Source organism: Chelonia mydas, chromosome 7 (genome assembly GCF_015237465.2).
Source record: "Chelonia mydas isolate rCheMyd1 chromosome 7, rCheMyd1.pri.v2, whole genome shotgun sequence".
NCBI classification, from domain to species: Eukaryota; Metazoa; Chordata; order Testudines; family Cheloniidae; genus Chelonia; species Chelonia mydas.
In genome coordinates this window covers 7,556,782-7,584,374 of record NC_057853.1, presented here as the reverse complement: position 1 = coordinate 7,584,374, position 27,593 = coordinate 7,556,782, and the positions used below count along the sequence as shown (strand labels likewise).

Here is a 27,593-nt window from a genome sequence, read left to right as displayed (position 1 = left end):
CAGCTGATTTTTGCAACTATGAAAAACAGCGGCAAATACACCCCCACCCATTCCAATGTCTTTTCATGATCAATGTTGCACCCACCAGCCCGAATGCACCTCACCAGTCCAATATACCTACATTTCACCCCACCACCTTCCAGATGGGGTTTCTCACATGCTGGCAATCCAAAAAATGTTACATAAGTAAATCTTCCCCTGAAATATTCTGGGGAGCTTGAGAAAACATCAAACAGCTCAACACCATGGAATGGAATTAGAATCAGCTAGCAAAGGAGCCGGGACCCTAGCTACAGAAAAAGGAAACATGATTATTGCTTCGCTTGAGGCTACAGCAAAAATTAAATCTGTGACAACATCTCTGGGAACTGCTGGAGTTGAAAGGCAGGACCTGTCATTTACAAGCTATTTAGAGCACATGGATGGAATAAAGATACTGAATATTACCACACGGAAACCAATTACAACAGCAATGTGCATAGTTCAGATCCCAAGCCCATATTCCTTGCGGATACCTGCGTGGCCAAATGTGTAGGAGCCGTAGGCTTCCTGTCCTGCAGTCTGTGCTAAATCATCCCAATTTCTTGTAAGCAGGAAAGAATGTGGGGTTAAAATGAGCCTCTGTGATTTTTGCGTCTTAATTAATAGAACTAGGGGAGGACAGGGCATGAGAAACAGCTGGCATATCTCTACCATACACTCATAAAGCTGCCACTTACTTGCCTTGACCTTGCAGAAGAAACAATGCAAGCTCTGACAGATCCTCTGAAAAGTCTCAGAAATGAGGAAAAAGCCTTTGAGGTCTATTCAGCAGCTGTCGAGTGTGTCACCAATAAAGTGCACAGCTTTCAAAACACCTGAGATTCATCATTTTTAGCCCAGTGCCTCACAAAGAAAGGGTGATCACCTGGTATCTTCTAATGAGGAAATAGAAGATAAAGCTGAATAAGCCTCTTATTAGACCAAAATATATTATATTTGGTAGATTGCTTGACATGGGGAATAGACATCAAGATTTTTGCAATGGATATTTTGCTGGTAAAAATGGATGAACATTTCCCCTCCACCCCAGCTTAGTGAGTGAGGTAGACAATTACATGACCCAGGAAAACGCTTCCTTCTCGATGAACTTTCAGTCTCTGTGAATTTCATTAATCCTCTGTCAAAAGAAGTGAGCCAGCAGAGGACATTCAGAGATGGGCCTGTTTCCCCTCTCTTTTCTGTTGGAATTACCCCAGTATTACTCCATTATATTCAGCGGGGCTTCTCCTGATTTGTCCCCATGTAAGTGAGAGAGGAATGGAATCTGGACATGGCACAGTATCCCCTATGTTAAACCATTCAGAGCATTCATTATTGTAGCTCCAACATGTAGGGTCAGAGCATTTAGTGCTGCTGGAGGATACTGGAAAGCTATCCAAGAGCCACCACTTGGGTCTGTTCTTTGCTGGTTCCTTCCTGTGAAACAAAGGAGAAAAGGATCCAGTTGAGGTGATTAAGAGATTTCCAAGATTTGCAACGTGAAGGCTCAGAAACGGAGATATGAGTTAACTGTTTTCCATTCCAGAATCCTTATGCAATGATGGGGAGGGGTGTGCACTAGCAAGATGTCCTGTCCTTCAGAAAACCTTATGGACTGGGGAACAGAGGTCTATACTAAGCATTCCCTAAAGGACTATGGGAGTAATGTCCACCCATCACTCCTGGAAGACTGATAGAATGTAAAGCACTGTACTTAGCCCATATAAATCATACCAGTTTAATGCCTGGCCTGCTTAAAAGATCTATTTTCTCGTACCTGTGTCAGGTTTCCATTCATCGCTTGCTTGTACATAAAAGGCCGTGTCAAAGAATCAGATTTTGGTGGCAGCAAAATACAGTAACTTGCCTACGGGAAATAAACGCAGGCACCTTCTCATTTGTTATGTTGTCCAATTACTTTTCACCTTGAGCTTTGAGTTTTCAAAAATGAAAGTGACTCTTTAAAAGGAGTCTGTAAAAATCCACATAAAAGAGCTAAATGACCTGGAAGCCCAAAATCCAGGCTACTCCTGAGAAGGAAGGAGACCCAAATTATAGTTGCACTAACAAATACTCCTTTGGTGTTATTCACCACTGTGCAAAGGGCTTACTCAAGATCTGTCCCTTGTCAATACTGGATTAATTAGCATGTATGAATATTTATTGTTAAATAAATGAGCAGAAGAGTGACACACGTGGTGGCAGCTCTGACAATTAAGACGACACTGGTGTCAGCCACCATTCACTCTGGGTAAGAAAGGTGTTCGTGTGATAAACCTGGATTGAGACAATAAAATCATTTCTTTTAAAAGCTGAAGCAAATGTTATGGGGCTGGTAAATTTTAATGACATTAACATTATCCAGTGTTGTGATGCTAATTTGTGTGCCATACTTCTGAGATATAGAAGGGTGGAGTCTCTCACCTCTCATCAGTCTGCCACTCAATGTGAAAAAAGAGGAAACAGCTTTGAAGAGACAAAGGATCCTAGCTCTGATCTACTGGATTTATGGTTTTACATTTTAATTTCCAGGATACATGTCCTACGTGCATGGGCTCAGATGGCATGTTCAAAAGCTTTGGGCCCAGATTTTTTTTTTTTTTAATGTCTAAAGTTAGGCTCCTAAATTCACGTTTAGGCACCACAATAAGTGAACCTCCATACTTTCCGGAGCACCAAACATACAGCAGGTTTAACTGACTTCAGCGGGTGCTGCTTAGAAATTCTGAAACATCAGACTGCTCATTAGCATGCTCACATTATTGACATGACAGCCTAATTTTAGACTCCCAGTTTTAGAAAATCTTGGCCTGGCATTTTTGTGAATTCCACTCCCCCCCACCCCGATCTTTGCTGAAATTTTGACAGAAATATATCCCCCTCATAATCTATCTCAATCCAATGTCTAAATGCAGAAAGCTAGTTTGCTAAACCACTGTGACACCTATTTGCTGACCCCAGAAGGCTTTGCTTTATATCCTGCTTGAGTCTACAAGGAAGCTAGTTTTCTTCATACATGTTTATAAGGGTTCTTTGTCTACATCCACGGCACTATATAATCTGGCCTGAATAAGCAGGGCTTGTAGGTCCTGTTCAAGACACACCTAGGGCTAAAATAGTTGTAATATGGCTAGTCACCACGAATTGGGGGGGGGGCATGGATCAGCATTCACGTCAATACCCGGCCCAAGCCAGGGAAGCTAATGATCAAACCAGCAGACCAAATTTGGTGATGAATCCTGCTCACGTGCCACCTGAGGCACATTGTGCATATGCTAAGAAGACCACTAATTGTGTTAGTAAAGCTTTGGGAAAGCCCTAGCAGATCTTTCTTGCCCACATTTGACACTATCTGTCTAATGGCAACCATGTGGCTGCAATTGCATCACCAGGATGAAATTCACACTATACAGATTTAATACAATAAGCTCTAATACACTGGCTTTAAAATTTACTTTTTTGAACAGATTGTAATTTACCACAATACCTAGCACATCACGCCAAAGGGTTAACAAAAATCCCTTTGATTTTTTCCTTACTAGCACACAGTATTCTCCTTTTTTAAGTCTGTCACAACTCTGTTACGCCTGTCTGGTGGCCTTGCTAGCTGCACTGAAGGACAAAATGATAAAGCTTTGTGATGACGGAAGACCAAGAACACCAAAATATTTCACCTGAATCCCTGGTGCTATTCTTGCTGTGAACTAGAATGGAGTTATTTAAAAAAAAATAACAAATGAAGTGCACAGGTAGTGACCTTGTAGGGCTGGAGTGGTCTGTGATGTTCAGTAGACATGTACAACTTTACTGACGACCATCAGTGACAGAGCCAAAATCATTATTTGCATGGATTCTTAATATAAATCAGCATTATAATGAAGATCCTTTCCTGGGGACTGCACCTCGACTTGGTGGGAAGGCTTATGTACCCCGACGATCCAGAGAGCTATGCTGGTGGGAGTTTTAGTTCCTGGTAGGGCCACCCACGCCGGACAAGCAGGGAGCAAAGGAAAACCAGCCGACTGCTCCTCCACACTTTCCACGACCTAGCCTTGTCATAGTGTCACAGGGTACGTCTACACTGCAAAGTGAGTCTCAGACCCTGGGTCAACTGCTTTGGGCTTGCGCTGGGAATCTAAAAATGGCAGTGTAGCTGTTCCTGCTCAGGCCAGAGCCTGGGCTCTGAGACTCAACCCCTCCCCGAATTTTAGAGCCTGAGCTCCAGCCTAAGACTGAACGTTTACACTGCCATTTTTCACCCTACAGCACCAGCCCGTGAGCCCAAGTCAATTGACCCAGGCACTGAGACTCGCTTCCACTCGTCTGTTTTTGTTGTGTAGATGTATCCATTGAGTTTAAGGCCAGAAGGGATACTATATCATCTAGTCTGACCTCTTGTATATTACAGGCTGCTAAATGTTACCCAGTCATCCCCATCCCAGGCCCAACAACCAGATTTAGACCAAAGAATTACAGCCCTCAGGAGACTAAACTATTGTCTGCTACAGGCAGAGAGAACTATTAATACAACAAGGGAGCCTTTCCAGTAAACAGTACAATACACAGGGATGGCGAAGTCTTGTTCATGCTCTATAAGCCATCTGATGGCACAGGAAGGATTCAGATTATAATGAAGTTATTTAACAGTCCGGGTTCTTGTTCTTACAGCAAGTTAAGGACTTAGTGGTAGATTTTTAAAGTATCTAGGTGTCTAATTCCCAATGAAATCAATGGGAGTTAGTTAGGTGTCTAAATGCCTTTAAAAATCTGGCCCTTAGTTCCGCATCCTTACAACACTTACATACATGCGTCTCTTTATTTATGGGAGCAGAGCCATTGAACTCAATGGGTGTAAAGTGAATTATGTGTTTAAGTGCTGGCAGGATTGGGACCTTAGATCCCGGGAATTAAAACATGACCTATAAATGCTAAACGGAATCAAGGTCCAGAAAAAACTACTCAGTACGAAAAGGCAACAGAATTAAAAGTCATGAGAACAATACTGAATAATGATTATTTATAATTATTTCTATTGCTGCGGGACTTAGGAGTCACAGTCACGGACCAGGACCCCGTTGTGCTAGATGCTGTACAAATACTGAACAAAAAGATCATCCCTGATCCAGACAGTTTACATCTAAGTAGAACAACAAGTTTTTTTTCAGCAACTGGCATTTGAGGCTTGGAACAGAGGAGACTAAGGGGGGATATGATAGAGATATAAAATCATGGGTGGCGTGGAGAAAGTGAATAAGGAAAAGTTATTTACTTGTTCCCATAATATAAGAACTAGGGGGCCACCAAGTGAAATGAATGGGCAGCAGGTTTAAAACAAAAGGAAGTTCTTCTTCACACACTGCACAGTCAACCTGTGGAACTCCTTGCCTGAGGAGGTTGTGGAGGCTAGGACTGTAACAGGGTTTAAAAGAGAACTGGATAAATTCATGGAGGTTAAGTCCATTAATGGCTATTAGCCCGGACGGGTAAGGAATGTGTCCCTAGCCTCTGTTTGTCATAGTGTGGAGCTGGATGGCGGGAGAGAGATCACTTGATCATTACCTGTTAGGTTCACTCCCTCTGGGGCACCTGGCACTGGCCACTGTTTGCAGACAGGATACTGGGCTGCATGGACCTTTGGTCTGACCCAGTATGGCCATTCTTATGTTCTTATTTCTGCAGCTACCCTCTCATATTCCAGTCCCTCCCTAGACATCGCATCTTCAGAGATGGCCACAAGAACCGAGGCAATAATTAGTTATTTTTACATATACAATACAAAAAAATCTTTGTCATTGAACCAGCACTATGAAATTGAACACATCTCTATCGTGAGTCACCAGGTGATGGTATTCTGTAAATACTGACTTTCCTTCTCTCATCCACTCCCCACTCCACTCTGTTGTTACCCTCAACTTGATACTAAATGTCTAAACCTAGCGCTTGATTCTCCATCACGTCCCTCTTTTGCCAGAATTTACAACTGCCCAAAGTGAGTGCAAATTATTAGTAGTTATTAAGGTAGCTCCAAGAGACTCCCGAACTCACTGTGCTAAACTTGTGGTGAGACAGTCCCCGCAAACACACAGACATGGCAGTCAGAGGGCACAAGGGAAACAGAGGCACAAAGTGCAGATCAGTGGCAGGGCCAGGAACAGAAGCCAGGTGCAGGACTGTGGAGAATCAATCCCATTGATTATAAACTGCTCAGCGCAAAGGCCATGCACTTCTTTTTGTTTTTGTAGAGCGCCGGGCCTGGCTTAATCATAATTAGGCTTGGCAGAATTTGATTTTTATTTGTTTATAACAGAGAATATCAATGTTTATTGTTAAGCATTTTTTCCAATTTTTATCGATTTCAAGTTTCGTGGTTGAGCAAAATTATGGATTTTAAGCATTTTTTTTAATTGTTATCAATTTAAATGTTCACACTTGTAGCAAATTATGGGCAGGGTGAAACAGTAACTATTTAATGACAGTAGACATTCAGTTTCAAAAAGTTTTAGCCTTATAATCATTCAAACACAGATTGTCAACATCACGTCAAAATATATAGTAAATATTCTTAAATCAAATTCTAATAAATTCTCAAACAGCATTTTTCTTACTTTGCCTGTGTGACAAAGTTCGTCCTCTACCTTGGTGGGTCTTAGGCTTATTGGCGGATTTGCTCACCTTGGAGCTTCACAGCAGCCCTCAGTTTGGCCGTTTCATGAACCCACAGTCCAGGTAACTCCTCCTGTGTCTGACCAGGAGTTGGGAGGTTTGGGGGGAACCCGGGCCCGCCCTCTACTCCGGGTTCCAGCCGAGGGCCCTGTGGATTGCAGCTGTCTAGAGTGCCTCCTGGAACAGCTGTGCAACAGCTACAACAATCTGGGCTACTTCCCCATGGCCTCCTCCCAACACCTTCCTTGTCCTCACCATAGGACGTTCCTCCTGGTGTCTGATAACGTTTGTGCTCTTCAGTCCTCCAACAGTATGCGTTCTCACTCTCAGCTCCTAGCACCTCTTGCTCCCATCTCCTCACGCGCACCACAAACTGAAGTGAGCTCCTTTTTAAACCCAGGTGCCCTGATTAGCCTGCCTTAATTGAGTCTAACAGCTTCTTGATTGGCTGCAGGTGTTCTAATCAGCCTGTCTGTCTTAATTGTCTCCAGAAGGTTCCTGATTGTTCTGGAACCTTCCCTGTTACCTTACCCAGGGGAAAGGGCCCTACTTAACCTGGGGCTAATATATCTGCCTTCTATTACTCTCCTATAGCTATCTGGCCCGACCCTGTCACACCTGTCTGTAAATTTCTACTATCATTGATGGAAATATTTTTTCATCGATTTGGATGTGTTTGGTGAAATTGACATTTACCAACATTTACTGATTCCACAAACAACAACTCTAATTCACGGCTATCCGTGACAGTATTATGGGACAGATTGGATATAGGCCAGATAAGAAATAGGCATTACAAGCATGTAACAGTGAGTACCAAACAGCTGAGTGCTAATGCTGCCCAGGGATTAGAGTCATCGATATACCCTGAAGTGGTGGTTTTGGCCAAGATCCTCAACAGTATTAAGTACCTAATTCATAGGCACTTTGTCTCTATTTAGACTAAGTTATATAGAACCTTGGGCCCCAATCCTGAACCCAAGTAAGCACACGTGTATCTTTACTAACATGCGTGGTCCCATTGGTTTCCCATGAGTAGAATTACATGCATAAGCGTTTGCAGGATCCGCGCGGTGATTTGTTTCTGGAGAAGGCAATGCAAGAGTTGCAGCACTTACTGCTGCAGCTGTCAAACCTCGATGATGCTAGACTAAACACGCTGGTAACAGACTCCTGCCGGAGCAGAATGCCTGCTAAAATAACTGCAGTTTGGAGGAAACATTTCTTGAACTGGAGCACGCACCGTATCTCTCTCCCTTTGAACAGATCTGCATTTAAGTGGGGAGTTGAAAAGAGAGATGAAAATACCCATATGCAGTAGGATCACTGTAAAATGTTAACAAGCAGCGTGATCCAATGGATAAAGCTTGGGACTTTCGGAGTTGTCACCTGATGTGCTGAGCAAGTAACTTACCCTTTCTGCTTTTCCATCTGTAATGAGGAAAATACTATTTACATTTGGCATAGGGGTGTCCTGAGGATTGATATTTGTACAGTGATTTGAAAGGTTAAAGGACCTGTTCCACGGCCCATTGAAGCTGATGGAATGATTTCAGTGCCTCTTGAATTAGGCCTAAAGTTACCTTTGCGCCTGATCCCACAGCCTTTATTTCATGGGGAGTTTCGTCTGAGTTTGCAGAATCAGGCCCATTATCCATAATGCCTTATGCAGTTGCATGTCCTTTCTATACCCCTCATTGTAATTTATAGTACTAGCAGCATAATACAATGGAACAATAAAATTCTGGATTAAAATGTGCAAGGTCAATTGTTGACTTTCAACTTCCCAAGTCCAATACAAGCCCAGCCTTGCTGTTTTAGCAGATGCTGTATTAAGAGTTTACAAGCTTTGCGAGAGAAAAAAAACATCAAATCAGGGGATCTCCAGAATTAGATCCTCTGGCTTTTTCTTCCAAGTTCAAATTGATAAATAATAAATTTTGACAGTAATAAACACTGCCTGGATCAGGGATCACAGGTTTATTCAAAAACAAATCACAATTTCTTTGGAGTTTTCAGATGCTGGCTTGTATGTTCCTGTATCTCAAAACATTCAGACAGTGATTCTCAAAACAGTAGCATAAATATTAGTTTGTGGACATTGCCTTGATTGTCCTTTGGTTTATTTATTAATTGTAGTACAGTAGCAGCTAAAGGCTCTAATAGAGACCAAGATCTCATTGTGCAAGGTGCTGTACAAACACACAGTTTTGTTTTTGCTCTCTACTCATCATTAAGAGTATGAGGAAACCACAAGGACACAGCTAGAGTCCAAACAATTGTCATTAAAAACATACAAGGCCTACGTACATATACACCCTGCTACTCTCTTAGGTTCTGGTGGCTTCTGCAATAGAAGACAGAAAGGAATCCCTAACTATTTAAAGGGAGACTACCTAATTCCTATAAACTACAGACACACATTGTATACAATCCAAACAGACAACAGTAGCATTCCCATTTTACAGATGGGGAGACTATGGCACACAGAGATTAAACAGTCTCCCAAGGATTTTTCAGCAGAGCTAGGAATCAAACCCAAGTCTCTTAAGTGGCTCTTCTGTGCCTTAACCCCACAAGCAACCTTCCTGTCACGTCATCCATGAAGACACTGGTTCCATTAAGAGCCATATCCTATCACTTTGCTCATATTTTTCACCACATTCGTACCTGTGCTTCACAGGTGCAAACACCTGCACAAATTCTAATGCATTCTAACAGTGAGCCCCAACAGGTATAGTAATACTTTGCATATATATAATAATACCTCGCTGGCATATATTGCTTTTCCTCTATAGCTCTCATAGTGACACAGACCTACCTTGTGAAGTGCTAGCTCCATTTTGAAGATGAGGAAACTGAGGCACAGCAAGGGGAAATGACTTGCACAAAGTCACTCAGCAAGCCTGTGACAGAGCCAGGAATTGAACCCAAGTCTCCTGCATCCCAGTCGAGTGCTCTCAATTGGACTATTTAAAAGACAAGTGGAAGTCCTAGTGGGCATGCCGTACAAGCCCTCAAGTTTCAGTGGAGAGCACATTTTGCCCCTTCTGCACGCTTTGCCTAGGAGCATGATGAGCATATTTAACGAGAAACTGCACCAACTACCTCAACAGGTATTTTTAATAGACTGTTTGGCCAGTTAGACCCAGACACCTCATGTGATTTTGGCTGAGAATGGCTATTCTGATAGACCCCCGCGTTGCAGAGCAATGGCCTCTCTCAAATGTAACAGTGAAAGGATGGAGCACCATTCCAGCAAGGATCGTCAGCTTTGTTAGAAACCACATTGCTTGGCGTAAGGCTTCCAGAACAGCTTTAACCCTCAAGAAGGAGGATGGTCCAGTGATAGGTAGGCCATTCGTCTGGTTTGAAGCTGGACAGTCCTGTTTTGGAGTGGTTTGTTCCTTGTCTGGCACCGAGACAAAACCAGGTATGGTTTTGTCCAGTATTTCGCATGGAGGACACACTGTATCATGCACAGAGGTCACACCAACAGGGGCAGTGCAGCACACTCTTCAAAATGGCGTCTTCCGTGTGGCTTGACTTTGCACCTTCCCACGTGTACCAGAATGTCCGGTATTCTGGGGATGTGTCAGTGGCCACCCTATCCAGTAATTAGGCTGATAGCCAGGGACTCTGGAGACCCCCATTCAGTTCCTTCTTGTTCTGCAGACCTCTAGTGTGACTTTGAGGATCTGGGCCTCGGTTACTTGTCCAAAGGCATTTAGGCGCCTGTTTCCCATCTATAAAACAGGGATAATACTTGGCCTGTGCTATGCAGGAGGTCATAATGGTCTCTTCTGGCCTTAGAAATCTATGAAAAATTGCAAGCAGTTGGTTAACTAGTAGTGTCAGAACAGTGCCACGGGAGGAACAGGTATGGAGACTGGACGACCCACTCTCTGGATCAGGCCACTGGAGGGACAACTGTCCACGTACTGCCCTGTTCTGTGGCTAGAAAAGAGGTCTGTGAAAGACAGACCAAATTCTACACTCTCTAGGCCTGTCAATCTAGAGCCAGCAGTACAATGGGCCCCATTATGCAGGATATTGCGTGCCCTCAACTCCCACTGATCACCGGGTGTTCAGAATCTGCTCAGCACTTTGCAGCCTTCACCCCCGGACTCAGGACTAAAAGGCCACTCCTAGTCTTTGAGTCCAAGCCCTGCTATTGCAGGCAACCCCTTCACAGAATCCCATTCCTAAGCTTATTGAGTTCCATCTTAAAACAAAGTCTGTTGTTTGCCTCCCTGAATACACGTTAAGGAAAATGTAAATTGTTTATAATGATTAAACACAAGCATTCCATTTCTTCAATCTTATTTCCCCAAACCAAGGCTGCTTTGATATTATGGCCCAGCCCCGCAGCTGCTATAAATCAGCAATGCTCCACCAAAGTCCACGGATCTACACCGATTTCCACCAGCTGCGCGTCTGGCTTGGTGTATGAAAGAAGTGCCAGAAAACAAGCTCTTTCTGATTCGTTTGTGAAATGCAGACAGAGAGCATGGTATAACGTAAGCAGTGAAAGAACATCTTTATAATGAGGATCATGTCAAGGCAATGAGGGACAGCAGGCTGAGGATGTCTGAAAATAAAGGCTATTATTAATCAGAACATCAGTGTCTCTACATTTTGTTGGAACATACAGGGTTAGTTCCTCAACTGGTGGAGAACTGACTTCAGTGGAGCTATGCTGGTTTCCAGCATCCCACTCCAATGCCTTTCAATCTGCTGTACAGTTATTTCGCTCTCTCAGACTTAGAAATCCCATTTAAAAAAGTCTTTCTCAAGCAGTGCTACCACTTCCATCTTCGTCAGCGCACGAGCAGGCAGTTACTCAAGCCGGTAATCAAGGATTCCTTCTGTTCTCTATCAGCCCTGCAGGATTAAGAGGAATTCCATGAAGGAAAGTTGCTCAGGGCCAGGTGCCAGTGGAGGACAGTGACCCGTCAATGAACTGAGATGAACAAACAGCACAGACTGTTGACTTTGAATAAAGCTTTTGATCTACATGGTTGGATCCCAAATAACTGCATTTGGCCCTTTCGCTGCTGTAAAACATAGCGAACGTTGGGTTATCATACATACAGGGCTGCATTGGCGCGGGGGTTCGAACAGAGCCACACCGCTCCAGGGGGAGGTTGGGTAAGTTTTGTGCCTTGATTTCATTGCTAAAAGGCTGATTGTTGAGGTGTGAAACCAGTCAGTCCTCTCACTTCCCTAAAGGCACAGTATGGACATGCTAACACCAACTGGATAATCTAATTTAATTCAGTTTCACACTAGTCAGTTACAACATATTTACACTGGCATCTGGGCAAGGTTACTCCCCATCCATTTTAGACTGCATTGTTTTACAACACCACAGCCAGACACCCCACATTCACCCCATGTTTCAAGCAGGATGAATATATGACCGAAGCTTGCAAAAGTGACCGGTGATTTGGGGTCCCAACTTGAGACACTGTGAAAGGGCCTGATTTTCAGAAAGTGCTAAGCACTCGCCCTCTGAAAACCAGGCCTCTTTAAAAGGGTCTCAAGTTGGGTGCCCAAATATACAGATTTGGGGTGGGGAGGGGAAGGTTTGCAAAGATACCGAGGGAAGATCAGATGTTGCACCGGCAGCCAGCTGAGCAATCCCTGTCAGGAGGTTGAAGCCACTGGTAGATCTTTGGGTCAGACGAGCCAGGGCCACTGTGCTGGAAAGGTTGTGGCAAGGAATGCCCTTGAACCTTGGCATTCTGTCAAAGGAGTGTTATTGCCTTTCAGTTCTGTTTCTTGGTCTGAGTCAACCACAACGACTCAATGAGGTGAGAGGAGTAGGTCATAAGAAGATATTAAAGTTTCATGAATCTTCATTTAGGCTAAATGAATATTTGGAGACGAGTTCCCTTTTCCTACAGTGTATATTAGTACGGCACTAGGCTCGATTATAGAAATTACAGCAAGATAGATTTGATTATATGAAGTATAACATGACCCAATGGCTAGAAGCTAAAAACAGACAAATTCAGACTGGAAATAAGACATAAATTTTTGACACAAAAGTAATTAAACAATTGAACAACAGACTAAGAGTCGTGGTGGATTCTCCATCACTGACAATTTTTAAATCAAGATTGGCTGTTTTTCTAAAATATCTGCTCTAGGAATTATTTTGGGGAAGTTCTCTGGCCTGTGTTATACAGTGGTCAGACTAGATGATCACAATGGTCCCTTCTGGGCTTGGAATCTATGAATTTATTATTCCATTCAAGTTTGTATTTCATGCCCATCAGTGCAATATCTAGTCACCTGTGATGGCTTGGATTTCTCCTACTTTGGAAATAGCATTATTTAAAGTTCTGCACTGAGGACAGGATACCATTATCGGTCAGAAAAATAATAAGCACTGATGCCAGCATTTGGTATTATTTAGAGAAGACCCTGAACCACAGAGTACAAATCTAAATCCAGACACAAGCTTCTCCAAAGTTCAGGGCAGTTGCAGTCTAGAGTTCTGGGTTGACCTTTCTGAGGCATTTCAGAATCTAGCTCTGGGTTCCGTCTCTTGCATCAGTAACTACAGCAAATGTTACAAGATTTTTGTTCTGTTTTGCTGGTTGAAACATATTGAAATTAGAAATTCTGATGACATTTTCATCAAAATTTTAATAAGACCAGCAAACAGTAGGTTACATTTTTGTGAAAATTACATTTTTTAAACCAGCTCTAGTAAAGTGCACATATAAAAAAGCTTATGTTCTTACTTTATTATTTCAATTAAAAAAACAAAGTTACAAAACCTGATGTCAAACTACTAACTAGCTTGCATAGTAAAACAGGCTTTATTATATTGACTTGCAGAGAATTGCAATAGCTGCTTTAGCAGAACAAAACTCTGAAAACTCATACAAACTGGTGCCCTGTTCCTTTAATGACATCTTCTAAATCACTCAAGCTGTTTATGTCAGCCTGCTCTAGTGTTAAATACCCAGTCAATCACATTAGATGTGTTAAATACACTCCCGGGCAAGTGTGTTTAATGTTCTGTAAACTCCCACTGCTACCTTGTCTGCAGTCACTAAGCAATTTGGCATCACCAACTTGAGGAAAACTGAAGCAAACATAAACCCAATGCAGGAATGGAGAAGGGGAGCAGAGGACAAATAAATGTACATAATTCTAGAGGACTGCAAGGCAAAGGTGAAGGCCTTGATCATACCGCTGCTCCAAAGATGGATCTCTATGCATTCATTGACCCTGTGTTACAATTGTGGTAGCAATTCATATGTAACATTTAAGATCCTTTCAAAGGGACAGTTATGCCTTCCATTCCAAGGTCCTATTTAAAGAGCATACACTGTATTTTAGCCCTATTGTTTTGAACAGTGTAAGAGCCAGAAGAAAATGAATTGCAATGTAGGAACATGGGAATTGCCAGATTGGATCAGAATAGTACTGTATCTAACCCAGCATCTTTTCTGCAACAGATGCCAATCCCATGTGTCAGAGGAAGGTGCAAGAAATCCTGAATTAAGCAGCTATGCAATAACCTACCGTGAAGGAAAGTTTCCTTCTGATCCCCAGTAGTTAGAGGTTAGATTGACCCCTGAAGCACGAGGGTTTATATCCCTCCCAGAACTCGTTTCTGGTTTAACACTTATGATTCTAATTGGATATTTTCATTACCCAAATAAATATACATGCCCTTTTTAATTCTGCTAAGCTCTTGCCCTCATTGATATCTTGTGGCAGTGAGTTCCACAGCTAACCACATACCTGACATTCCCCAACCACCTAATCTAGCCTACGTCTCCATAGTGTGGACGTCCCCACAGTAGCACTTCCACTGAACGTGTGGTGATGTCAGGACCCGAAACCTGCGCTGTCTGACCTAGTGGTTGGAGCCAGGAGTAGTGGCTGGAGTCAGAATTGTGGTCATACCAAGGGTGAAAGCTGGAATCAGCAACTGGGTCAGGGAGTGGTGACAGGGTCAGGGACGAGGTGTGGTGGGAGGAACAAAGAACAGGGCAAGACAGCAAGAACAAGGAGCAGAAACTGGGCAGGGAAGCAAGGAACTTGGTCTCAGAGGTCTAGGCAGTAACAGGCCTAGAGACTAGTTGCTCAGACAAGAGATGGGACAGGAACAGGAAGCTTTGCACCCGGTGATGCCCAATCAGCCGGCTACCGTTAGTCATCTGACCTGGCTGAGTCAACCTGTGCCGCTCCTAATAGCGGAGTGTTAGCAGCATTCTGCTCAGTGGCACAGACGATAAGGCTCCCACTCGGCAGGCCTGGGTTTGAGATGTGGGCTCCTTGACAGGAGATTCGTGGACAGGAGGCCAGCTTCCCCCTGAAGCCAATGGAAAGGCTGCCATTGAATTCCCCCCCCCGGGGGGGGGGGGGTGTACACTCCGTCTGAACTCCCCCTTCATCCCCTTAGTGGTCAAACCAACCAAAATGAAGAACATTCCAAGAACCAAGAATATACCAACATGACATCTGGACTACATCGAGATGCACCAAGGCTTATAAGCCAGTCACTGTCAAAGCCAATTTTAGAAGTGCTCAATGAGGCTGTTAAGAATGCTGGAGACACAAGACAGTTTATGTGAACAAACATGGCTGTCGCATCACACGTTCTTTTTAGGCAAGAGATACCACGCAGTACAAACTGGAGGCCAACATTAAGTGCATTGTCACTTATTAACCCTGAAGTTGGACACTGTTTCCGAACAAGACCAGCAAATGCTCACTATCTTTCTGCAAGAAACGCAACTGACTGGTTAGAAGCATGCCATGCAACAGTGAAAAACTCAGCAGCTGAGAAAATGAAGAACTCTCACCACATTCAAAAAATTTGCATACATGGCTGATGAATGCACCGATGCAAATAGACATCAAGTATTAAGTCATTGTATACATTATCTTGATATCATTGGTAGACCAGTAGATGCATTTCTAGATGTGCAGGTTATAGAAGACACATTGGCTGCATCTGTGACACTCCACATCTTAGAAGAGTTAAATGCTTGTAAACTGAACCCCAAACAGATGGCTGCTTGAGCATCTGATGGAGCTGCAAACTTCCCTGGAAGCGGGCCGGCCTTTGGGGCGCCGTGCACAGGGTTTGCCTGATTCCCACCTGACCTGCCAAGAGCCAGATGGGCTGACGGAGGCGGCAGGCAGCAGGCGAGCAGCAGCGTCTGGAGAGGGCAGAGGGACCCGAGCTACAGCAGGGCAGTTGGATGATCAGCCAGGTGACTCCTCTGGAGCAGGGGTGTCCCTCCTCCCCCTGCTCCACTGCCTTGTGCAGCCAGTGATGCTGCTGTTCCGCCCTCTCAAGGTCCCTTCCAGTCCTATGATTTTGTGATCTACTCAACTAGCACTAGTACGAGCTGCAGAATCTTCAAAAGACATTTAAAGAGTCATAAATGTAATGTCTTTGTTATATTCTTTTTTCAAGAAGAGTCCAAAAAGACTGAACATCTTGGAAAAAACAGACGATTCTCTGGGATTGAAGTTCAAATTAGTCCAAACTGGGAAAACTTGCTGGCTTTCCCATGCGCAATCCTTGGCTGTTTTCTTAAAATTAATGCAACCATTATTACTGGCTTTATCTACCAAGATGGGACGGATCTAAGCAGTGAGGCTGGTGGGCTATGGCTACTGTGTTCAGAGAATACAATCGTCTTTCTCTCTTATAAGTCTACCGTTGAAACCACTTGGGTCATTAAACAATGCCATCCAGGCATCTGCTACAACAGTCATAGATCTTTCTCCAGCAATAGAAGCTACACTTGGATCAATCAGAAAGATATCCATTGAAAACGTACTGGAAGAAGCAAAGACGTCAGTCCTGAAGTTGACTAATGAAGGCCCTTATATTGAATCCTTAAGTGAAGAGGACAAGAAGTTTCAGAGTGGTAGCCATGTTAGTCTGTATCAGCAAAAACAACGAGGAGTCCTTGTGGCACCTTAGAGACTAACAAATTTATTTGGGCATAAGCTTTCACGGGCTAGAACCCACTTCATCAGATGCATGGAGTGGAAAATACAGTAAAAGGTATATATATACATAGTACATGAAAAGTTGGGGGTTGCCTTACCAAGTGGGGGGTCAGTCTAACAAGACAATTCAGTTAACAGGAAATGGGCCACCCTCATTACCACTACAAAAGTGATTTTTCCTCCCTTGGTATTCTACTGTTAATTGAATTGTCTCGTTAGACCGACCCCCAACTTGGTAAGGCAATTTCCAACTTTTCATGTACTATGTATATATATACCTGCTACTGTATTTTCTACTCCATGCATCTGATGAAGTAGGTTCTAGCCCACAAAAACTTATGCCCAAATAAATTTGTTAGTCTCTAAGGTGCCACAAGGATGCCTCGTTGTTTTTTCAGGACAAGAAGTGTTTGTTAAGCCTGCTGAAAAAGTATACAGACTTGATTCTTACAAATCTACAACAGCAACTTCTGGATTCTACTCAACCTCCATGTAGCTTTTACAGATACCGATCTTATAAAATATAAAATACCAACAGTTGAGTCAGGGGTGCTGAGAATGAGGGTGCTGAGAGCCACTGAACCAAACTGTAAACCCTGTATACAATGGAATCACTTCAAGACAGGGGGATGCAGCAGCATCCCCAGCACCTATGAGTTGCGTGAAGTGAGGCACTACCAGCAATGGGGCTGCCAAGTGATCAGGACAACATAGAGAATCTGATCACAGAGTGGAATGTCATACCATGAATGAACGAAGATTTGACTTCAACTTCTTTACTACCATCTCTAGTGGCTCGACCTGATCTTTGTGCTATGTTTCCTGGGATGAAAGAAATGGGAACTCATCTCTTGCTACTCTCAGTCACAACAGCTACAGTTCAGCACTCTTTTTCGTCATTGAATAGAATTTTGTGTTCTGAAAGAAGTCGCCTTCTGCCTGATCATGTGAATGAACTAAGGAGCAGATCAATTGAAGGACTGGAAATACTGGACACATGAGAAGCCACCAAAGATGAACGCATTGCATTCGAGAAGTTTGTTAACAGAGTTGTGCAAAAGTACAACAAGAAACCAAGAAGAATGTAGAAGGCTTGAGTAGCCAACTTTAATTTCTGTGATTTTAAAACATGAGTTAAATCTAATAAAATGGTTGTGAAACATTTTTCAGTTACTATGTTGTCATACAGCTCTACATTCGCTCTCACGGTCTCACTCCTCGGCCCTCACCTCACATAACACATTGTGGGCCACAATGGTAAATAGGTTAAGAACCACTGAGTTAGAGAGCTTGTTTTTAGCATCTAAGATGCCTGATTATGATTACAATGTCTGATGGTCAGTGTCAATGGTTCACAGTCAAGCTGAAAGGGCATATCAAGTGGGGTCCCACAGAGATTTGTCCGGGGTGCGGTTTTATTCAACATCTTCATAAATGATTTGTATAATGGCATAGAGAGTACACTTATGAAGTTTGCATAAGATACCAAGCTGGGAAGGGTTGCAAATGCTTTGGAGACAGGATTAGAATTCATAATGATCTTGACAAAGTGGAGAAATGGTCTAAACTACATAGGATGAAATTCAATAAGAACAAATGCAAAGTACTACATTTAAGAAGGAATAATCAATTGCACAAATACAAAATTGGAAATGACTGCCTAGGAAGGAGTACTGCAGAAAAGGATCTGGGGGTTATAGAGGGTTACAAACTAAATATGAGTCAACAATGTAATATCATTGCAAAAATAAGCAAACATCATTCTGGGATGTGTTCGCAGGAGTGTTGTAAGCAAGACACGAGAAGTAATTCTTCCACTCTACTCCATGCTGATATCTGGAGTACTGTGTCCAGTTCTGGGCACCACACTTTGGGAAAGATGTGGACAAACTGGACAAAGTCCAGAGGAGAACCACAAAAATGAATAAAGGTCTAGAAAACTTGAGGAAAGAATGAATGAAAACATTGGGTTTGTTTAGTCTGGAGAAGAGATGACTGAGTGGGGACATGATAACAGTCTTCAAGTAAGTAAAAGGCTGTTATAAAGAAAAGGGTGAGAAATTGCACTCCTTATCCACTGACAATGGGACAAGACGTAATGGGCTTAAATTGCAGCAAGGATGATTTAGGTTACACATTAGAAAAAACTTCCAAACTGTCAGGGTGGTCAAGCACTGGAACAAATAACCTAGGGAGGTTGTGGAATCTCCATCAACGAAGATTTTTTAAAAACAGGTTAGACAAACACCTGTCAGGGATGGTCTGGATAATACCTTGTCCTGCCTCAGTGCAGGGGACTGGACCAGATAACCTAGCGACGTCTCTTCCAGTCCTGCACTTCTATGTTTATTTATCAATATCAATGCAAAAGGATTAAATGCACAGCAAATAATGAGCTTCAAGGGGAGCAAAGGAACCTCTCACAGCACTCCCCAGCCCCTGCCAAGTCATGCATTTCATGTATGGGGAGACTACTGTGGTGAGGGAGAAGGGGGTTGGGCAGGGTAGCTATGCCTGGGGTTGGTGGGACAGAGCTTCAGTTGCCAAATTACTACTGCGTGAACATCACCCCGACCACTGACCTTTCAAAAATTATACATCCTTCCTGTGGGTTGGCGCTAATGGGCCTGCATGTTTCTGAGCACTCCTCTGAGGTGAGGAGAGCCCTACAGGCCCATGGAAGGATGTGCCCAGGTCCTTGCAAGGCTGGGCTCTATGGGACTGACCCACTGGAGTCCACTGAAAGACTCCCATTGATTTCAATGGGCTTTTGAATCAAGCACTAGGTCAACAAATACAAGCCCTAGAGCATTCAGCATGTGTATGCCTTTAAACTTCCCAGAGTGCATTAGTCCACGAGGGAGGAAAACTGTAGTCATTTTATTTTTAAAGAATGCAAAGGGACAGTTTATTGCCATAAAAAATGGGAGTAACCACCTGTAATATCTATTCAGGATTCAGTATTGACATGCCGTTACGTTAGTTTAATCAAAGACTGCCCAGGTTGTTCATAGCCTGTTATGATGGAAGTAGCAAAAAGTAACAACTACCTAATATGCTCTGTTCAGTGAGCTGATGAGGGTGACTAGCTATTGCTATTATATTATAGAACTTACAACTGGTCCCAACAAACAATAAGCTACAATTCAGGGGACTGCTTCATTTATTGCTCTGCCCAATGTTTGGCTTTGCCCAAACACCATAGCCAGCTACTCCTATTGACTTCCATGGGCATTATATCAAGGCCTTAGACATTTGACAATGCTACTCCCAAAGACATTAATGCCCTTGCTGTACAGGCCAAATTGTTTCACAGCTGCCCTCTTGATTGGGAGAAGTTACCCGTCGAGGCCAAAACAAGGAAAAACATTTCCGGCACGCTGTTAAAGCAGGCATCCTGTGTCTCCTTCACACTTGGGAAATAAAGTGGGGCAGGCTTTCATTGGCTCCTATGGATGGAACTCAACAGGTGCTTTATCATAGGCAGAGAGGGTCAAAGTCCAAGTTCCTGCCAATAAAGGGCCAGAAGTGATGTAAAATTTGCTCTGGGTATGTGAAGCCAGACAAAACATGAGGTCAAACAGGTTGTTCTCATAGTGTGTAGCAAGCAGAAAACCAACTCGGTATCATGTACGCCGCAAATTGGGGCAAAGGTGAACAACCGTGTAATGATAAAGGAGGATACCCAAAACATCACACGTGCCAGGAAAACCCTGCACGTTCCATCAGACTGAGCAGAAAACTTACCAGACTGCACTGCCGTAGAACAGAAGAGTGCAGTTTCAAGGGTGCATTGAGCAACGCTGCAAAACCCCACACATCCTGCGCCCTCAGTACGATCACTCAGGCCAGTCACCTGCAAACACCCGAGGCCGCTGGGCATGGCAGGAACTTGGTGCCTGGGGCTAATATTTTTTAGGTTTGAGTCCCACATCCCATGTCCCTCGACTCAGTCTGATATTTTCCAGCATTGACATACTTGGTTTTTGCCCATTTCTTTCAGTCCTTCTGCCCTTCTGGCATTACAGCCTCACTTCTCCCCATCCCTGACCATGCAGCCCAAGTCCTCCAACAGCCGCACTCCCCTCTCACTACCCCACTCCACCTATGTTCTCCCACACACACACAACTGTGCTACATCCATGCTCTCTCCTTCCACGGCCGCCCTGAGTCCCCATATATTGCACCTGTTCACACAGGCAATAGGATGTTGAGGATGACAGCTCTGAATGGTGGCCATGGGGGACAATGGAAGGATAATGCACATTAATGTTGATAACTGGCCATGTGTGACTTACCTATCAATACTGATATCGACCTATTTAACAAAACAGGGAATTTCCCCCAAACAAACACTTGGCTGGGTCAGAGTTAAGGTTGCTCAACAGCAAATTCTACAAAGACAATCGCTACCAAGCAGATCTATAATCACCATAGCTTAGCTCTTAAACATACTGCAACATTTAAAAGTCTTAGAACAAGACATAAAATAAATACCACAATGCTTTATAAAAGGGTAAAATTTTCAAAAGCACCTACCTGACTTCGGAGGCAAAGTCTTATTTTCAAAAGGGACTGAGTCACTTCAGAGCCCATTTGAAAGTGAATGGGATTTAGGCTCCAAAGTGCCCAATGGCCAGAATTTCAAAGGTTACGTAGGTACCTAAAGATGCAGAAAGGCACCTAGCAAGATTTTCAAAGCTGCCTAAGTAGATTAGGTGCCTGACTTCCACTGAAATCAGAGTTAGGTGCCTAATGTAAGTGCTTATAAAACCCATTAAGCACCTATCTGCATCTTTAGGCACCTAAATACCTTTGAAAATCTGTCCCTAAATCACTTTTGATACTGGCATTTAGGCTCCCAAGTCACATTTTGAATTTTTTATTCAAAGCAGCATCTTAAACATGATCTCCGCAACACAAGATTTTTGATTTCATTATCCAAGTACAGCGTTCTAAAAGATGCATGATACTCCAACACACACATGAACAGAGTGCAATCAGAATCTACAGTTTCTTTAATCTGTAGGTACCTGTACTCCCTTATTAGAAGAAAACAAAAACAACTGGGTATTTCTGATGTACTCACCTCCACCATAGGTAGTGGCCAACATAATTGAAGACACCCATGCAATCTCACTGTAGGATGTGCCAAAGAAATCCTGGATTTCTTTGAAGAAGATTGCTATGGCTTTAGGAAAAGCATATGAAAATCCAATGGAAATGAACGCTCCAAATACTACTGCCCAGCCCCATCCCCCATCAGGAGCGGTGTAGGCTAGGCCTGTGTTAGCTGGAGGCGACATGGCCAGGCTAAATTAAAGCCCAGAAAGCACTCCTCTGGAAGCCCTGAAAAACAAAGTGTACACACACAAAGTTAGTCCTTGGGCAAGTTCTCCACAGCCAGTTCTCTCTCTCTCTCGCTCACTCACTTTATCGCGGTGGTCAGGGTTTGGAAAATTTGCAACTACGAGAGCAGAGTCAACAGAAATTTCAAACACTGCTTTAGAAAAACACAATTCCTAGATAAATCACACTGTAGGTTATTCAGGGCAATGGATAGCAGCTAATTCTAAATCTATTAACACCCCCTCCCCTAGTGACTCTACCTGCCCCAATCGCTTTTATCTAGGACCGATGAGATACCAGGCATCTCCATAATTATTCTTTTGGAGGTGGCTATTACTTAAGACTAAGGCCAAGATTTTGTCACGGAGGTCACAGAAGTCATGGAATCTATGACTTCCAGAGACCTCTGTAAAAAGAAAAGGAGTACTTGTGGCACCTTAGAGACTAACCAATTTATTTGAGCATAAGCTTTCGTGAGCTACAGCTCACTTCATCGGATGCATACTGTGGAAAGTTTAGAAGATCTTATTATATACACACAAAGCATGAAAAAATACCTCCTCCCACCCCACTCTCCTGCTGGTAATAGCTTATCTAAAGTGATCACTCTCCTTACAATGTGTATGATAATCAAGTTGGGCCATTTCCAGCACAAATCCAGGTTTTCACACACACCCCCCCACACACAAACTCACTCTCCTGCTGGTAATAGCTATTACTAAACTCAGGAGAGTGAGTTTGTGTGTGTGTGGGGGGGGGGGGGGTGAAAACCTGGATTTGTGCTGGAAATGGCCCAACTTGATTATCATACACATTGTAAGGAGAGTGATCACTTTAGATAAGCTATTACCAGCAGGAGAGTGGGGTGGGAGGAGGTATTTTTTCATGCTTTGTGTGTATATAATAAGATCTTCTAAACTTTCCACAGTATGCATCCGATGAAGTGAGCTGTAGCTCACGAAAGCTTATGCTCAAATAAATTGATTAGTCTCTAAGGTGCCACAAGTACTCCTTTTCTTTTTGCGAATACAGACTGACACGGCTGTTACTCAGAGACCTCTGTGACATTTTCCACTTCAGCCCCGGGATGGCGGGGCTACAGCTGCCCAGTCGCCACAGGTGGACCCCGGAGCTCCCAACTGTGGGCCCGCAGCTCCGAACTGCCACAGGCAGCTGGGGGGTGGGGGGGGGGGGAAAGGGAAGAAATACTGTGGGTAGCCCCTGGAGCCCCAGCAGCGGTGAGTGCTGGACCCTCCTCCCTCCCCATTTTGTCGGTTATTTTTAGTAAGCCAGGGACAGGTCACAGGCTTCGTTCATTTTTGTTTATTGCCTGTGACCTGTCCGTGACTTTTACTAAAAATATCCATGACAAAATCTTAGCTTTACTTAAGAATAACAGCCCAAATTTTGACCATTTCCACACCCCTTTGCAACTCCAGTGGCTTCAATTGGCTCACTCTGGGATGCAAATCCAGGAAAAATTCCTTCTGCGTTTAATGTTCCACTCTTTTGGAAAGAACAGAATTGTATCACTGTATCTCCTTCCTACTGCTGTGTGTATTCAGGGAAAACCTGAACCCTCCCGCCCCCCCCCCCCCCCCCCCCCATCATCACCACCACCACCACACACATAAGCAGGAAAAGGCAGAAAGGGACAGCTTGCAAATGCCACCAGGAGCACAAAGACAGCGTGACTGCTACGGAACCATCTGTGGGAACATGCACACTCAACACACACATGCATGATCATGCACACAGACTACACGTAGGACACGTGCACACACACAGAACACACCAGGGGCAAATCAGATCAAAGGGTTCTTACTCAAGGACCTTATTATGTGTAATGCACATGCCTGAAGAACACAATAGGATATGCATATGCAAAGAATACCTCTGCATCCAAAGAATGAACACGCACATAGAACACACAGCACATGCCTATGGAATACACACAGAACACGTACATGGGCATCACTACACACCCAGCACACAGGCAGGCATTGTGAATGCACATGGATACACAGAAACAATACAAGAAACATGCACATAGAGTATACAGATGATCTGTGACATACACGGGCACATAGCACACAGATTACATCAGATACATCGGCTGAGGGCACACACAGGACTCATATGCATATGGCACAGCAATAATACACGAAGCACAGGGGCGTATGGAACACACACAGTGCACAGGCTACACAGATATGGGGCAAACACCCTGGACTCACACACATGGCACTGCACATAGAGTGTACCCCCCACAGGTACATCCATATGGCACAGTGATAATACATGAAGCTCACATGAACGTGGCACACACAGGGTACACAAGAAACAAGCCGGTTACTGCACCTAGCATGCACAAGCAGGCACATGCATGTGGCACACAGGCCGCGCACAGGCTGCACAAGCAGGCACATGCATGTGGCACCCAGGCCGCGCACAGGCTGCACAAGCAGGCACATGCATGTGGCACACAGGCCACGCACAGGGGCCGCACACAGGGTGCGCACACTGGCACATGCATGTGGCACACAGGCCACGCACAGGGTGCGCACACTGGCACGTGCATAGGGCACACAGGCGGTGCAGAGCGCACACGCGCACACACACGCATGTGCCATGTGGCACACAGACTGCACAGGCAGGCCACAGGCAGGCGCATGCACGGGCACCCCCGCTACCAGCTCAGCTCCCTAGCAAGTTCCCCGCTGGAAACACCCGGCAAGTCCCGTCCCCGAGGCAGCCGCTTCCCGGGCCCCCGCGCCGGGCCGGCCACTCACCTGCGCGCTGAGCCTGGCACTGCGCGGGCAGCGGCGGCGGGAAAGCGCTGGAGCCGGCGGAAAATCTCAACGCAACCGGCGCCGGGGGGGGACGGAGGTACAAGAAACCTCCCGCGGGGGCGGGGCCGGGGAGCAAGGTCTCTCCTCCAGCCTGCCCGGCCCAGACCCGGGGGGGGGGGAGCCCAGGCAGGAGGGGGATCCCTAGTCACTCCCTTGCCCTGGGACAAGTCCCTCCCAGTCCCACCCCAGGCGGCAGGAGCAGCGTCTGATCACCCCCCCATACACACACACAGGCCCGCCCTGCCTCTGCATGGGGCTGAAAATCGCACCCCCAGCCGGAGAGCAACCCCCCCCCTCCCCCCACGCCTCCTGCAGCCACGCAGGGGTGCAGGGCCGGGGGAGGGGCGGGGGGAGCGTAGCTGGCTTTGGCGGGGCGGTGCAAATGTGCCCGCTGTTGCCTCAGTTTTATTGCACGCGCTAAAAGTGACCCCGGCCCCTGGCGCGCTCCGGGGCGGGACGGGCGCGGAAGGCAAAGACCCGGCGCCCCTTCGCAGGCGGGCTTGGGGAGCTCAAGAGAGCACCCCGCGCCTTCAGAGGTCTTTGCAGAGCGGGCACCACGCTTCTCCCTTTCGTGGGAAACTGCCAGTCACTAGCCGGACGCCCAAGCTCCCTGCGGGGCGAACCAGGAAGATGCTGGGGGGGGGGGGGGGGTCCTGGTGCGCTGTAAAAACAACGGATCTGGTCTGAAAAGCGGGAACCCTCGCTGCAAGGGGCACTGCCCCGAACCAGTCACCCGCAATCTCCTGACCCGGGTTACCAAGTACCCCCCACCCACTATTAGAATCGCCAAAGGGGCGGGGAAGGGCAGCGGCTTTTTGCGACTGGGTTCCCGGTTTCCTTTCGCTGGGTTCCCCTGCTTGGTTTCGTTCACAGGGGTGAGCGGCGCTCACCGCGCCTCGGGGCGGTTTTGCTTTCTAGCCCTCACGCGCCGGAGCCCTTCAAGGCTGCAGTGTGCCGACTGCAGAAACGGGAAGGCCACTTCCCACTGAAAAGCTGTTTATTCCATTTTTTTAAAAAGGCAATGGCGTTTATAGTACAAGGGAGGGCCACACAACTTCCCCCCCCCCCCCCAAAAAAAAAGCGTACAAAAGTTTTGAAAATGTTGCCAAAGAAAAGATTTGAAGCACAAAATAATAGGTCTTGAATATAATCTATTTTCCACTTATTTTTAATACATTCCATAGAGCTATTTAAGTTCTTTTATGTATAAAAGCAAACCTAACTGCCTAAACAGTGGGCCAAAACCTGATCGACCATGTTCTCTTAAGGTTCAGTTCCATTTTTCCCACACCCCCTGGTTCAAAGTGGTTTCCATTATCTACAGGGTTTGCCGTTTGGTTCAATGGCTCTCAGCATCCCTACTATAAAAATTGTTCCAGCAGCCCTGCTCCACCTAGTTTCTATGACAGGCATGCCACCTCTCCACTCACCTCTCACATCCTAAATTGCCCAAATAAACATTGTAAAATGCAAAACAATCATGAACCAAAGAGCATTTGGATCTTGTGTTGTTTAATATTCTTTTATGCCCGCTGCTCTGCATAACCAGGTATCTTTAAAACATATAAATAAATGTTATTTCTGAATGATTACGAAATCTGAGATTAAACTGAAAACCTCAGACGATAAGAGAATTTATAGAAAGTTTAAAATATTTATCACAAAATCCCAGATATTATATTCTATGTACAAAAAAGTGTTTTAGAATAGAAAGAAATACCACATAAGGGAGAATTGCCTAACATTAAGTGAAAACAATGTATCTTAACGTTTAACAGTTTGGTTAAAATAGATCTGATAAGGTGAACATAGAAATGGTTTTGTAGATTTTGTTAAATAGTATCCCTTCACTTGTTTGAGTAGAAAATCAATGTTTCTGTTAAGCAGGTAACATCTCTTTTAACACTAATTTCCTTCTCATAAAACTGCACATGTATTGCTTTTAATCTAAAAATCTCATATTACAAATGCATGTATGTGTAATATAACAGCATATCATTTACATTGTGTTATATCTCACCATGTTTATGCATAGCCGTTTGCTGTGCAATACATAATTATATTTATATCCCTACATATCAAAATTCTCTTTATGAAACCTATTGGTAACAATTTAATTCTTCAGCAGCACAAGTTGCCAGTAAATTACGGTTGCCTTCTCACACCTGTATTTAATCCAACTTTGCCTCCTCAGTTCTGGTTTATATAAGGGCCTGATTCAAAGCCCTTTGAGATCAATAAAAAGCCCTTAAGGCCCCCATCGACCACCTTTGGGATAAGGCAGCTATTTCTGAACCACTCCAAACTTTGTGGCAGTTCACATCCAGATCTGAGTTTTGCAACACACTAAACCAAAACCCATCTCCAAACCAGAGACATTTTAATCTGGATTTGGAGACATGCAGATACAGTTATCAATCTGAATTTGGTGACTCAAGCCAATCTCTATTCTCAGGAATTCTGGGACCATACAACGTTTATCAGGGTAAACAGAACCCAAAATCACCTTCAGGGCTTGTGGAATAGCATCCTGTTGTGATTACTTTTTTGACATAATGTGATGATGTTATTATGCAGTATCATCATGCTGCGCAATGACATGCTAGCATATCACAACATTGTGGTCTGTTAGATGGTACAAGGCAGGTCTCCTTTCTAAGAGTCAGAAGAACCACACAGCCTGGTTGCCATACATAGCCATAAAGCAAT

At 44.5% G+C, this 27,593-nt stretch overlaps 1 protein-coding gene across 3 annotated transcripts in view; it reads right to left on the bottom strand.

Annotated features, from left to right (window-relative positions):
• The window catches only part of LOC102947596 (monocarboxylate transporter 2), a 47,014-nt gene extending 22,027 nt beyond the window's left edge, over positions 1–24,987 (bottom strand). For 2 of the 3 annotated variants that reach the window (XR_006292212.1, XM_037905150.2), the window contains exons 1-2: positions 24,825–24,987; positions 21,773–22,032 (exon numbers count right to left, since the gene is read on the bottom strand). Coding sequence is in view for 1 of the 3 variants with exons in the window: in XM_037905150.2 (XP_037761078.1) it covers positions 21,773–21,989 (217 nt within the window). In the remaining 2 variants the exon portion in view is untranslated. Of the gene's footprint in view, positions 1–21,772; positions 22,033–23,455; positions 23,540–24,824 lie in introns of those variants that run through there. The other variant, XR_006292213.1, reaches the window with a different exon arrangement.
• Positions 24,988–27,593: the final 2,606 nt, after the last annotated feature.